Below are 14,681 nucleotides of genomic sequence, written 5' to 3' on the forward strand. Positions count from 1 at the left end.
TATATCAAGAGTCCCACATGTTAGAGTTAAGACTTACTGTTGCTGAGGCTTGGTTATATTCTAGATTATGCCTTGCATGGAGAGGATTTCAGACAGGAAACAGGAAATGATATTGAGTGTGTGAGCTGCACACTCGTAATTCCTCTCATATGAAGGATAAAATGAAGTTCCTGTTTAGCAGATTCCATGTGTTTCTTCCCTAGTATATTACAACCTACTAAAGATGTATGAGCTATTATACTATTCATGTTCGAATTATCTAACTATATATTACCTTAATATGATCTACCTACAGTATATATTAAGTCGTGTCTTTTGGCTTGCTTATGTGTATCATTTAGTTTTCAAAGAATACTAATTGTTTTCTTGGTGGTTGCTAGGAGTGTTTCTTGGTTGCTCTTGTTAAAAGAGCCAAAACCTTTGGCTTTCTCAAGTTTTTTGCCTACTGTCATCCAACACAAGAAAGCCATAAGTCTGAACCGTAAGAAAAGTATGTATTTAACAGGAATGTTGTGGGATCAGGATAAAAAAAAAAAAAAATTAACAATATCCATCGTTCGTAGGTCAGCGTTGCCACAGGTTGTGCCGCACGTGAGCGAAACATCGTGTTCGCCAGTGGCCTGGCCACCTTCTTTACCCGCGCATATGACCAGCTCCGCATGGCCGCCATCTCAGACAGCAACATAAACCTCTGCGGGTCCCACTGCGGCCTGTCTGACGGTAAGAAGTGCTTCCCTTTTTAAAGCCGCAAACTAAGCCCCACCTATTTTCTAACAGACAGGTGCACTCTCCAATCAAATCTCTTCCTTTTAAGCCACGCCCATTTCCAGCACCTCCCATTCTCCTCTTTCACATGTTGCAGCTGTGACTCTAATGATGATGTTTTTGAATAGATTTGTGAGCGATTCACCCCTTGTTTTTCCTGAAGCTGTCTTTCTAATGTGTGTTTTGTTCTCCTGGTTGTCTGGCGGTGGTGCAACTCTTAGCACAACCCCTTCTCCCTCTCTCCCTCCCCCTGTGTATCTCGGAGGCTGGTGACCCGGCATCCCCTTCGTTAGCACAGGTACACTGCATGCCAGTCCGACTGTCTGTACATCTGCCTGACTGCCAGCCTGTCTGCTCAACTGTCGCATGCGTGTGCATCTGCCTCGCATATCTAATATACAAATTCTGTTCGGTCTAAATAATAGTATATGAGTATGTGGCTGGTGTGTGTGTGTTTCAGGAGAGGACGGACCGGCCCACATGGGGCTGGAGGACATGGCTATTTTTAGAGCCATGCCCACTGCCACCATTTTCTACCCCAGTGATGCTGTGTCTACTGAAAAGGCTGTGGAGCTTGCAGCCAACACAAAGGTTGGCATGATATATCTACTATTATCAGTGGTTGAACAGTAGAGATTAGTTCAAACCTATGGGAATATAAAATTTAATCAAAGTATTTGAACACATCTATTGGACGTTATATTTATAAGGATGTTGATATATTCATATGCGTTCAGATATTGCAGATTTCTTAATGGCCTTCTGTATTTTGGGTTTTACATTTTTTTCTTTTGATATCTTCATTTTTAAGACTCTATCTTGTCCCATTACAGCAATATTGGAATCTAAAAATGGCTTCATGAGTAAACTGTTAAATTGTACACCTTTTCAGTGGTCAAAAACCAAATGTGGGTTACTTTGCATTTAGCTGATACTTATTGTATTTGAAGAGAAATGTCTGAAGAACAAATAATGTTGAAACTAGAAATGTATCTCGTTTTCCTCTATTAAAACATTTGCATAGCTCATACCTGTCTCAGTGCCATATATATTATTTTTCCAAAGTTTGCATGCTCATGAAATATTAAAGATACCTCAATATGATTTTACATCTGGTTCTTAACAAACTTTTCTTTTGGAATCATCATTTTCAAGCCCCTATATGGTTCAATCCCAGAGATATGGGGATCTCAATACAGCTTCATGTCCAAATTGTTGGAAATTACCCATTTTTCAGATTCAATATTTGAATCAGTTTCAGGAATATTTGGAAGAAGCGTTTTTGTTCATTTTAACAGCTTCTGAAGCTGCCAAGAGTTCAATTATGCAGTATTGTTACTACATGATTGAAATGTTCTTCAGACATTTTTATTTTAAAGAAAAAAGAATCAGCTGTATGCAATGTGACTAACATTTGGTTTTTGACCACTGAAAATGTGAACAATTTAACAATTTACTCCTGGAGCCATATTGAGAGGCTTATACAGTGCATCCGAAAAGTATTCACAGCGCTTCACTTTTTCCACATTTTGTTATGTTACAGCCTTATTCCAAAATTAATTAAATTCATTATTTTCCTCAAAATTCTACAAACAGTACCCCATAATGACAACGTGAAAGAAGGTTGTTTGAAATCTTTGCAAATTTATTAAAAATAAAAAAACAAAACAAAATCACATGTACATAAGTACTGTATTACCAGCCTTTGCCATGACACTCAGGTGCATCCTGTTTCCACTGATCATCCTTGAGACATTTCTACAACTTGATTGGAGTCCACCTGTGGTAAATTCAGTTGATTGAAACCAAGCCATGAAGTCCAAGGAATTGTCTGTAGACCGCCGAGACAGGATTGTATCGAGGCACAGATCTGGGGAAGGGTACAGAAAAATTTCTGCAGCATTGAAGGTTCACAGAAACATGTAGTCTCTGTTACCCTTAATGGAAGAAATTTGAAACAACCAGGACTCTTCCTAGAGCTGGCCTCCTGGCCAAACTGAGCAATCGATGGAGAAGGGCTTTGGTTAGAGTGGTGACCAAGAAGCTGATGGTCACTCTAGTTGAGCTCCAGGATTATAAGTGGAGATTGGAGAAACCTACAGAAGGACAAGCAACACTACATCGATCTGGGCTTTATGGCGGTGTGGCCAAACTCAATCCTCTCCTCAGTGAAGACACATGAAAACACACTTGGAATTTGCAAAAAAGCACCTAAAAAAAAACCTCATACTCCGAGAAACAAGATTCTGTGGTCTGATGAACCTCAGTTCTAAGCATCATGTTTGAAGGAAACCAGCTCTGCTCATCACCTGCAGAGCCCTCAGCACACAGCAAGAGTGGCTTATAGAGAGCTGTGTGAATGTCCTTGAGTGGCCCAGCCACAGCCTGGGATTGAACACAATCAAATATTTCTGGAGAAACCTGAAAATGTGCATCTGCCCCCATCCAACCTGACAGAGCTTGAGAGGTGAAGAGACGAGGAGAAGAACGGCAGATAATTGCAAATGATAATGATCCAAGCTCGTCGCATCATACCCAAAAAGACTTGAGGCTGTAATTGGTGCCAAATGTGCTTCAACAAAGTATTGAGGAAAGGCTGTGAATACTTATGTATGTTGTTGTGTTTTTTTTTATTACATTTTTTTTTTTGTATAAATTTGCAAAGATTTCAAAAACTTCTTTCACGTTGTCATTATGGGGTATTGTTTGTAGAATAATGAATTTAATTCATTTTGGAATACGGCTGTAACAACAAAATGTGGAAAAAGTGAAGCGCTGTGAATACTTTCCAGATGCACTGTATCTCTGGAAATGAACCATATAGAGCCATAAAAATTAAGATACCAAAAAAAAATAAATAAATCTAAAAGGGTAAACAAGATATCTGTAATATTTCTGAGTTTGGAGACAAAAAAATTGTAAAGGTTTTTTTTTTTTTGAATGGTCACAATTGGCATAAAAGGCAACAAAGATTGCAAAAGTCAACAGATTTTACTAACGAACTTACTAATATCTGTGTGAAAATAACAATGATGCTACCATCTAGTCACCCCCCCACCTCCGCCATTCTGTAATTTGGCTCTGAATCAGCTGAAAATTGTAATTTTGACCCCCCCTCTACAAAATAGTGAATTACTCCGTAAATATACATTCATGACATTAAATATTTTGGCTTTCATCGCTATACAAGTTTATATTTCTTCAGAAAAATAATTTTTTTTAGGTTGATTTGACACGGAGTGACCCAATTTAATTAAAGATTCTTCTAAAATTCCAATTCAGTGTATGAATTTTAATGAATTGAGGTAGCAAACAGAATGCAAAATTGCAATTTAAGACGGTACAATTGAAATTCAAAGAAATGTATATCACTTTGTAAATATAAATGCTAAGTTGGTCAAGATAATATTTGAATATTGGCTTGACAAAGGCTTTTTAAGTTTTGAAAAAAGTTTAGAAAACCTTAAAGATATTGTGAATATTGAGGTTTGCTGCAGTAGTTCTATGTTGTTTTGATTTGATTTGATTCTCTGCGGAAATCTTGCCATGCTTTGTGTAAAGACTGTTGTTCTTAAAATACCAAAAAATATGCTTTTAAGGTTACAGATGCTCCTGCTAAACAGGCTTCCATGATTTGTCCTGTTTGGACGTTAAGTCTGGACTAAGTCTGGTAAGTGCTTGTACTAACCTGAACACAACTTATATTACACCAATATTAAACCTAGAGAATATAGACAATGGAAAGATAAATCAAAATAATCACAACATTTGGTTTTTCACGGTAGCCTACACAAAAGATATTAAGCCCATAATAACAGGCGTTCACATTATTTTCTAGATATGTCATTTCCCAGAATGCATTGCATGTTGAATTTTTTTTTCAATTGCGATTCAGAACATATCAATTCAGCTTCTTGTTGGGTAGGGCCAGTTCAATTCAAATTCACACTGAAAGCAAGACAATATAATACTATTAACAACTATCAGAAAATATTTTCTTTTCCACTTTTTTCATCATGAGATCTAGCCCTTTTCCCATTTCTGTCAATTTTTCTGGACTTAAGGGGGTTTGTTACATCAGGACCACTCGTCCAGAGAATGCAATCATTTACAACAGCAATGAGGACTTCCATGTTGGCCAGGCCAAGGTAAAGCTGTCTCTTAATCACCATTTAATAAAAAATATATTTAAGTCTGAGATGAGATATTAAATCGATTCAAATCAATATCAGAGCAATCATACATTTATTATTGATTTACTTTGTTAAGCTGAGTTATTAATATTATATGAAAATGTATGATAATGTACCATTAATGTATAAATGACCTGATTAGGTGGTGTGCCAGAGTAAGGAAGACCAGGTTACAGTGATCGGAGCTGGAATGACCCTCCATGAAGCTCTGGCTGCAGCCGAGCAACTCAAAAAAGGTATAATGAAACAATGCAGAGACTGTAAAATATATATCTCATTCAAAAAGTTTGGCCTGAGTAAAAATTTTTTAATGTTTTTGAAGGATGTCTCTTTTGCTTACCAAGGCCAAGTAAAAAAAGTAATAATGTGAAATATTATTAGTTATTATAATTTAAAAAGGTTACCTTTTTAAATATATTTTAAAATGCAATTTATTCCTTTGATGCAAAGCTGAATTTTCAGCATCATTACTCCAGTCTTCAGTGTCACATGATCCTTCAGAAATCATTCTAATATGCTGATTTGCTGCTCAAGAAATATTTCTTATTTATAGTAAATAGAAATCATATGTAACATTATAAATGTCTTTACTTTGTTTATTGATTATGTTTGGTTAAATATATTAGCTTTATATGAGTCATACCATTATGTTAAATATATATATATATTAGTGTTGTAGTTTTCTAACTGAATAAGGTCTAGTAAAGAATTATTTAAAAGTTCATGCAGCAGGTACTACTTCATATCCTTAGCATTGACTTAAAGAGTTAGTTCACCCAAAAATGAAAATTCTGTCATTAATTCCTCACCCTCATGTCGTTCCAAACCCGTAAGACCTTCGTTCACCGCAACTGAAATGTTCAAGGCCCAGAAAGATAGTAAGGACATCGTTAAAATAGTCCATGTGACATCAGTGGTTCAACCGTAATGTTATGAAGCTACTTTTTTTGCACAAAGAAAACAAAAATATCAACTTTATTCAACAAGTTCTTCTCTTCCGTGTCAGGCTCCGTCGTCGTTATTTTAGTTTTCTTTGTGCAAAAAAAAATATTCTCGTAGCTTCGTAAAATTACAGTTGAACCACTGATGTCACATGGACTATTTTAATGTTGTCCTTACTACCTTTCTGGGCCTTGAACGTTTCAGTTGTGGTGTTGTCTATGCAGGGTCAGAAAGCTCTCGGATTTCATCATAAATATCTTAATTTGTGTTCTAAAGATGATTAAAGGTCTTACGAGTTTGGAGCGACATGAGGGTGAGTAATTAATGACAGAATTTTCATTTTTGGGTGAACTACAAAGATGAACGAAGGTCTTACGGATTTGGAACGACATGAGGGTGAGTAATTAATGATCGAATTTTCATTTTTGGGTGAACTATCCCTAGACTAACTATCTCCCATACAACATTTCTCATTTGTTCATTTTTGTGATGTGATGTGTGAGCTTAACATAAACTCAGGTATGTGTGCTTTGTGTGTCATTCCCCAGAGAGGATTCACATCAGAGTGATTGATCCTTTCACAATCAAACCCCTGGATGCCAAAACCATCATCGACCATGTGCGTTCCACCAGGGGTCGTGTCATCACGGTTGAGGATCACTATTATGAAGGTGGGTTTCAATCTTAGAGCACATTATCCCTTGTCTTAAGCACACATTTCAGCCTGGCTGCACATCCAAGTAGCGTGAACAGCAAGTCCAGTCAAGGAGCGATGTATCGGTCTGTGAGGTTGTGGCAGAGTGCAATTGGCTGGCTGGAAGAAACATGATGTGTTGGCAAATTGTCATTGGATCAGGAAGCAAAAGGCATTGTGTTGTCATAATCAGTTGAGTTTTTTGGCCGTGTCTCATTCTGTTCATTCAGGGGGAAAAAAGACAGAGAAGCGGAGGGCTGTCAGGTCTCCTTAAGCAAACGAACGGCCGTGGGGCTTATTGTGACCTAGATAACACAGGCGGCCCTGGACGTGGCATTACTGCCTGCGTGCCAGAGAAGTGAGGCTGGGTGAGAGAGAGAGAGGTTAACTTTTGACCAATAGTGTATATATCTTCAGATTATGAAGATACTGTATATATTTTGTTTGCGTGTGTGTGTGTGTTTAGATCTTTTTTTACATGTTGCAAGTAAGACTATAAAATTCTTAGTTCCAACATGTAATTTTTTACTGTAATTGGGATATTTCTGACATCATAAAGACAGGGGTGATTTCCCAGGATGCCTATTTCAATTATATCTGCCAAAAAGGGTCATTTTGTGTGAAAATCGGACCATTAACATGCTTACCTGCTGTAATTCCACAGGTGGCCTGGGAGAGGCGTTGTGCTCCGCTATTGTCAATGAGCCCGGCTTCACTTTCCAGCGCCTGGCTGTCGCTCACGTTCCCCGCAGCGGCAAAATGTCCGACCTGTTTAAGATCTACGGCATCGACCGCGACTCCATCGCACAGCTGGTCAGGAAGATGCTCAGCAGCTCGGCCAATGCCAAGTGAACCTGTTCGCTTTGCCCCGCCCACTCCACCCAAATCAATCAAATAACCAGCTCCGCAAACACTGTCACATGACTCCTCCTCTTCAGATCGTGGCCCCTCCCTCCACCTCGTTCACTGTGAATGACCCCACTGTGAGTATAATAGTAATACTGTACGTGGTGTACATTTTGAAGTAGCGTTCACATTCCATTTATTTCCTTACAAATACACTAATATTCAATAGTTTGAGGTAAGAGTTTTATTATTAATACTTTTATTCAGAAAAGATGCATTAAAATGATTGAAAGTGACAGTAAAGCTATAATGTTTCAAATAAATGCTGATCTTTTGAACCGTATATTCGTAATGAAGAAAATTAATCTGCAAAAATACTAAGTAGCACAACTATCGGCAACATTGAAATGTTTCTTGAGCAGCAAATCAGCATATTAGAATGATTTCTGAAGGATCATGTGACACTGAAAACTGGAGTAATGATGATGAAAATTCAGCTTTGAATCACAGGAATAAATTACATTTTAAAATATATTTAAAAAGAAAAGTGTTCTCTTAAATTGTAATAATATGACCGTTTTACTGTGTTTTTGATCAAATAAGTGTTTTTGATCAAATAAATGCAGCCTTAGTGAGCCTAAGAGACTTCTTGTAAAAATATAAAAAATTCCTCAGACTTTTGAATACCAGTGTACATACAAATATGCATACGGGAGCCATTTTCTAACTCTTTTCCTGTACTGACAGTTTAAAATCAACATGAAACCGCATTTATAACCAGGGGGAGAGAAAGAGGATCGAGATAGACAGAGCGAACATGTGATCGCAGCAAGGTTGATAGCAGGGGCGTGTAAGGATAAAAAGAGATTTGGATAGTCTATCAAAGCATTATGTTTGACATATATGAATTTTAAAAGCAGAACATGGTGCAGAAGGTGAAACAGTGACCTTCATGCACAGGTGAATGCTAATTTAAAAGCAGGAGATTCATTTTAATATGCTTCCTTGCTGATAAAAAGAGCTCAAGATGGTCTGTTTTGCTAGTTTTGGGCACAAACAACTACACCGGCTTGAGAGACCAGCTTAAACCAGATAAGGCCAGCAAACCACCTTCGACTTCTTTAGCAGTGTTTTAAAATTTTAAACCCTTAAAGGTGATGTGAACAATTTGAGCTGTTTTTCTAACATCTGCCAGATGTTACAAAAATTTTGATTATTGAAATAAAGCTGGACCCCCCACCCACACACACACAAATATTAAATACAAATTATAAATATACACAAATATTAAATAAAAAGCTTAAACTAAACAAAAATTAGAACGTTTGCATTGCTGACTAACTGAAGTTTAAATTACTACTAAAATTGCTGGACATAATTAAAAACTAAAACTAAAACATAAAACTAAAAAAATAAAATGTATTAAACCTAAATAGTAATATTTAAAAAATGGCAGGCACATAACAAAATTACTAAACAATTTAACTAAATTTAAAAAACAAAACAAAACTGAAAATATAATAATAACGGCTCATTTAAAATATTAATAAAAACTATAATAGTATATAGTATAACACTTGTTTGGGATCAGTAGGATTTTTTTTCTTAAGAATTTAATATTTAAATTATATAAGGATGCATTAAATTGATCAGAAGTGACAGTAAAGAACACAAAAATACAAAAGATTTCTATTTTCTATTTCACATAAATGCTGTCCTTTTAAACGCTCTATCGTTTAAACGTTTGAAGAATTCTTTAAAAATATATCAAGGTTTCCACAAAAATATGAAGAAGCACAACTGTTTTCAACACTGATAATAATAATAAATGTGCAGTAATGGCTGCTAAAATTCAGCTTTGTCATCACGGGAATAACTTACATTTTACTGTATTTTTGATTAACTGAATGCAGCCTTGGTGACCAGAAAATACTTTTTTTTTTTTTTACATAAAATAAGAAAATAATTTAAAAAATGTTTAACCCTCTACCGCATGGTGTAGCCATATGGCAACATACTCTTTGTGTTCATTTCCTTGCCACTGTCTCTTTAAGAGAACATTCTCGTTTTTTTTGTTGGAAAGAGAAGACCTTAGTTTAGCCAATGATGTGCTTTGATTAAGTCACATGACATGCATTTTTTTTCTGTGGCGAGATTTCTGACAGACTGCCGTCTCTTGTTGAATCACAGGAATAAATTACATTTTAAAATATATTTAAAAAGAAAAGTGTTCTCTTAAATTGTAATAATATGACCGTTTTACTGTGTTTTTGATCAAATAAGTGTTTTTGATCAAATAAATGCAGCCTTAGTGAGCCTAAGAGACTTCTTGTAAAAATATAAAAAATTCCTCAGACTTTTGAATACCAGTGTACATACAAATATGCATACGGGAGCCATTTTCTAACTCTTTTCCTGTACTGACAGTTTAAAATCAACATGAAACCGCATTTATAACCATTTTTACTTGCATAATGTGACACAAATAAAGCATGAAATATTATAGGCAAGGACTTAGATTGTGAAGAGAGTTGAAATATCGCAAAGACAAAAATTATGATTTTATGTTGATTTGAAACTCAAAGTTGAAAGGTTAGCGACGCTAAGACGTATTTTACACTATCACCTCAGAAAACATCGATATGCTGTACAAGGTGACACTCGTGTTTTTAACTGTCATTTGATAAGACCCAACAATGAAACTGTTTGCGACATTATATTTTAATACTTTTTATATTGTTACTGTGTAGCTATGACTACAGGGCTGGGCTTGATTTCACGGGAACAGATACGTGTGCGAAAAAAACAAAACGATTTGATGTTACGTTCGTAGAGTTTAGTCTTAAGAAAAAAGAAACAGATAATCAAATGAGAATGTCTGTAGGGTGCTTCAACTCAAAGTGTTCAGTAAAGTAGTAAATGGTTGTCGTCTGTGAAACTGTTTGTAGTTTGATCTCTGTGTTTACAAAGATGGAGTAGCATTTTGTGGTGTTATGAGCATGAAACATGATCGTTTTCTGGCCAGAGAAGATGGATGAAACCATCAGCGTCACTGGAACATGCTGTTATATCTGAACTATGAACCTACAACAAACACTTCCTCTGTTATTTTTCTATGTATCTCAACAAGTGATTGATTAAAGCCCTCTGCATTTGAGTTTGAGAGGTCATGTGTGTTGCCTTTTTTATTCACACTAATAGGGGAGACCGGGGCTTCAGTGGGTTTATTTATTATTATTATTATTATTTTTTTAAAGTCCATTTTTACCATTAGTAAACAGGTCATTTAAAACACACACTGGCCACTATTGGGGCATGTTGTTACACTGTAAGTCGTCAAGAGAACCTGTTGTATATTCAAACAAATAAGAAGAATGCATTTGTTTGTAAGATGAAAAACTATACTAAACTATACTTTTTATTTTAATTAAAAAAACACTAACATTTACATAGAATGTATTATACACTGAAAAAATGGTGTAGAAAATTTTCACTCAGAAATGTATAGAAAACGTAATTACTAATAAACACATTGGATTAAATGTAAATTTTTTATAAAGTATTATTTATAGATCGGAGTAATATTTTCTTGTAAACCTCTAATAATCTTTTTTTATTTATTTACAACTTCGAAAAATCAATGAAATAATCATTAATCAAAACAACTGATGAAAAAGTGAAATGTAGAAAGTAACAAATAGTAAAACAAGATTAAATCAGAAATTAGATGTTGTGAAATGTACAAAATTAATTCAGTGAAATGTACAAAATTAAATCAGATCACATTAAATTCACATGACAATTGGCTTTGATTTAAAGCTGCTTTGAAACAATATGCATGTGGAAAGCGCTACACAAACTTAATAAATGTGCATGAATGCACAAATGGACACCTGCAAAAGACATCGACAATGATCACAGTTGTATTATAAAAATACAAACAAATAATTGTTTTTATTTATTTTTACTTTCTTACCTCTTAGTGAGCATTAATTTTGCTTCAATCACAGTAACGCCTTGCTTTCCTGTTTAAAAAACAGGAACAACAGTCTTTCTAGGGTGTTCTTAGAAAATAATCTACTGCAATGCTCTGCAGTAACTCATATGAAAGGTTCCCGACATAATAAAGAAAAAGTTCTCACCATAGAGCATTATATTTGCGTATTGCTCCTCTTATGGCAAACACAACGAGGCCAAAGCCACAAGACAGAGTATAAACTGCAAAATAATTGGTAAACTTGGATTATAGCATTATATACTCTGTAAGATTTTTTAAAACAAGACTCTTATGCTCACCAAGACTGCATTTATGAATAAAAATACAGTAAAAACTGTAATATTGTGAAATATTATTACAATTTAGAATTTAGAACTGTTTTCTATTTGAATATATTTTGAAATTTAATTTATTCCTGTGATCAAAGTAGAATTTTCAGCATCATTACTCCAGTTTTCAGTGTCACATGATCCTTCAGAAATCATTCTAATATGCTGATTTGCTGCTCAGGAAACAACAAAGAAACCTTGATGTCTCTGTTAGGAAGTTGTGAGGTTAACATACCATGGTAAGACCTGAGATGAAGGATGGTCACTAAGAAAGCCATACAATAACCCCAGACAACATCTGTAGCAAAAAAAAAAAGGTCTTTAATAACAAACCAGTTTTCATATTAATCAAATGGCGTGATGGAATAAAGGGCAAGCTGTCTGAACACAGTAAAATTACCTTTACAGTGGTAAGGTCGACCCTTACATCTTACAGTGTGTGCTGGCAAACCTGTTAAAAATGTTAAATGCTCAACAAAACCTGTTCCATCAAATTTGTAACTGTTATATGTGGCATTTGTGGCATTTTGCAATTTTCTGATTCATTTAATATCGTAAGTTTGAATAAAACATCTTACCAAAGGATGCACCAACACATTCAAAGACTACTGTGAAGAACACAGCAAGAATCGACGGCACCACGATGGCTGGAAAACATGAAGATGTTGATAAATGACTGACTCAAAGATTGATTGATCATGTGTATAGAGGAACTTAAAATATATACACTTATATAAATATACACTTCAAACTTTTGAACCCTTTGAAAGAACTTTTTTGAAAGTGTGTTTTTCTCATGTGTAAGACTTTATGGATAAAATTTAGATAAGAATGGATGTAAATAATGGTTTTTAAAGGGGTCATATGACATTGCTAAAAATAACATTATTTTGTGTATTTGGTGTAATGAAATGTGTTTATGCGGTTTAAGGTTAAAAAAAACATTATTTTCCACATACTGTACATTATTGTTTCTCCTCTATGCCCCGCTTTTCTGAAACATATAGACCAATTATCGGTTTGTAAACATTCAGGATGCGGGCGCATCATGGTTGCAGAAAACCCGGGAGAGATAGCCTTTACAGCTAGAGAATTTCACGGATACGGTACAAAATAGTTAGGTTTAAAAAGATTATAAATTATATTGATTAGATGTCATTTTCAAAATGTTCTAGCACTGTTATTCAACGAAATTGAGTCAGAGCTGTGTGAGATCACTACCATCCTGCTTTTGTTGGGGTTAAATACATTTTTTTTCCTTTTTTTCCCCCATAGGTTTTTAACATTCTAAAGCTCTTTATTCCAAAGATACTACAGGCTAGTCAGTGTATTCAGCAGGTGTAATGTATTCTATGTTGCTTCAGAAGTATTGCAAGTATTATGACTCAAGTAATGGAATTGAGTACTTTGTCCGCCTCTGCATATACTGGAACACACAAAAATTATTTCTTACAGTAAAATGGCCTGTAGAGTAACAGTCCACAGCCCAGGCCAAAGCAGATAGAGAAAAAATTGTAAAATTTATCTGTAGGAAAAGTATATAACAATGAATGAATGAATGAATAAATAAATAAATACTGTACAACTTTCAGTTTCGATTTAAAATCTGATCTGGCAAACTTACAGTGGTTGTAAACATCCAAAGCACCCTAAAGACAGAATTGTACAGCAACTGAACATGCAGTATTGAATTACATCTTTCTTAGTAATGAGAGAGCGCTAAATAAGAACTTACCATTGAGATGATAGTTCACCTTGGAGATATTAAATGCTCATTCTGCTACTTCCTCTTTTGATTCAAGCGTGTCAGCCTTCAACCTTGACAGATAATAATGATGAGCTGGCATGAATAAAGTATATTTTCACTTTCAGATTGATGGGTAAAACCACAGTTTTGTGGTTTGAATGCCCTTTTAATCAAATGCTTTCTGTTCTATTCCATACAATTGTGGTGGCGACACAAAAGGAAACCCCAGTTTTTTCAGTCAACTGAAAACACAATGATAGACAATTAAGTTTCAAATGTTGAGCAGGGCTTTTCAGACTGGCTCCATGAGGTGTGAAATTTTATAAAGTATACAAATGTGGCAACAACTATTATTATTGCTATTACTATAATAATAATAAGAATAATAAGAATAAAGTATTATTAAAAAGTAAATATTTTCCAGATAATATTTTAATAATGTATTTTGGTTTTAATACAATAACAATAAAAATAAAAGCCTATTTTTTAATTTATTAAGAAACAATGTTTTCTTTATAATATACAACAAATATTAAAAAGTAAAATAATAATAATAATAATAATAAATATTATTAAATAATACTATTGCTATTATACTATTATTATTCTATTTAATCTAGGAAAACAATGCGTTGTCTTCTTAATATATGAAAAAGTAATAAAAACGAACATAATAATAATAATAATAATAATAAAACAAAGTACATGTTTTCCAGATAATATTTTAAGAATTTATTTTTATTTCAATGGCAATAAAAAAGCCTATTATTTAATTTAAAATTACAATAATTATAATCACTTAATTTTCACATTTTTAATTAATTAAAAAAAATTTCACACAAAGTATAAATAGGTCTTTTTACATAAACATAGGATATATCTATTTTATATTTTAAAAAATACGTCCCTGATTTTAAAAACTTTGAAACTAGTTTTTCATCTACATCTCACAACCTAAAATATTTCCATCAGCAGATGGAAGCATTGAGCAACATTTGGAGTTGAATTTGGCATTCAGTCAATGGACCATCTGTGCATCCTGTGTTGCCTTCGTGTACAGAACACAAAGCATTATGGGTCTTGTAGTCTAGCACAGCCCTAATTCAACGCATGCAAATGTGAATGGAACTACATTACCCATAAAACAGGAGAGACAAAATCACTTCGT

General features: G+C 34.4%; 1 protein-coding gene across 3 annotated transcripts in view; it reads left to right on the top strand.

Moving 5' to 3' along the window:
* tkta (transketolase a) overlaps positions 1-7,907 on the top strand; it is an 18,433-nt gene extending 10,526 nt beyond the window's left edge. For all 3 annotated transcript variants that reach the window (XM_016494562.1, XM_016494561.1, XM_016494564.1), the window contains 6 exons: positions 564-720; positions 1,226-1,356; positions 4,830-4,913; positions 5,101-5,194; positions 6,449-6,571; positions 7,259-7,907. In XM_016494562.1, coding sequence (XP_016350048.1) covers positions 564-720; positions 1,226-1,356; positions 4,830-4,913; positions 5,101-5,194; positions 6,449-6,571; positions 7,259-7,446 — 777 coding nt within the window. In that variant the 3' untranslated portion in view covers positions 7,447-7,907. The remainder of the gene's footprint in view (positions 1-563; positions 721-1,225; positions 1,357-4,829; positions 4,914-5,100; positions 5,195-6,448; positions 6,572-7,258) is intronic.
* Positions 7,908-14,681: the final 6,774 nt, after the last annotated feature.

This window comes from Sinocyclocheilus anshuiensis, unplaced genomic scaffold, assembly GCF_001515605.1.
Source record: "Sinocyclocheilus anshuiensis isolate Anshui unplaced genomic scaffold, SAMN03320099.WGS_v1.1 scaffold294, whole genome shotgun sequence".
Taxonomy (NCBI): Eukaryota; Metazoa; Chordata; class Actinopteri; order Cypriniformes; family Cyprinidae; genus Sinocyclocheilus; species Sinocyclocheilus anshuiensis.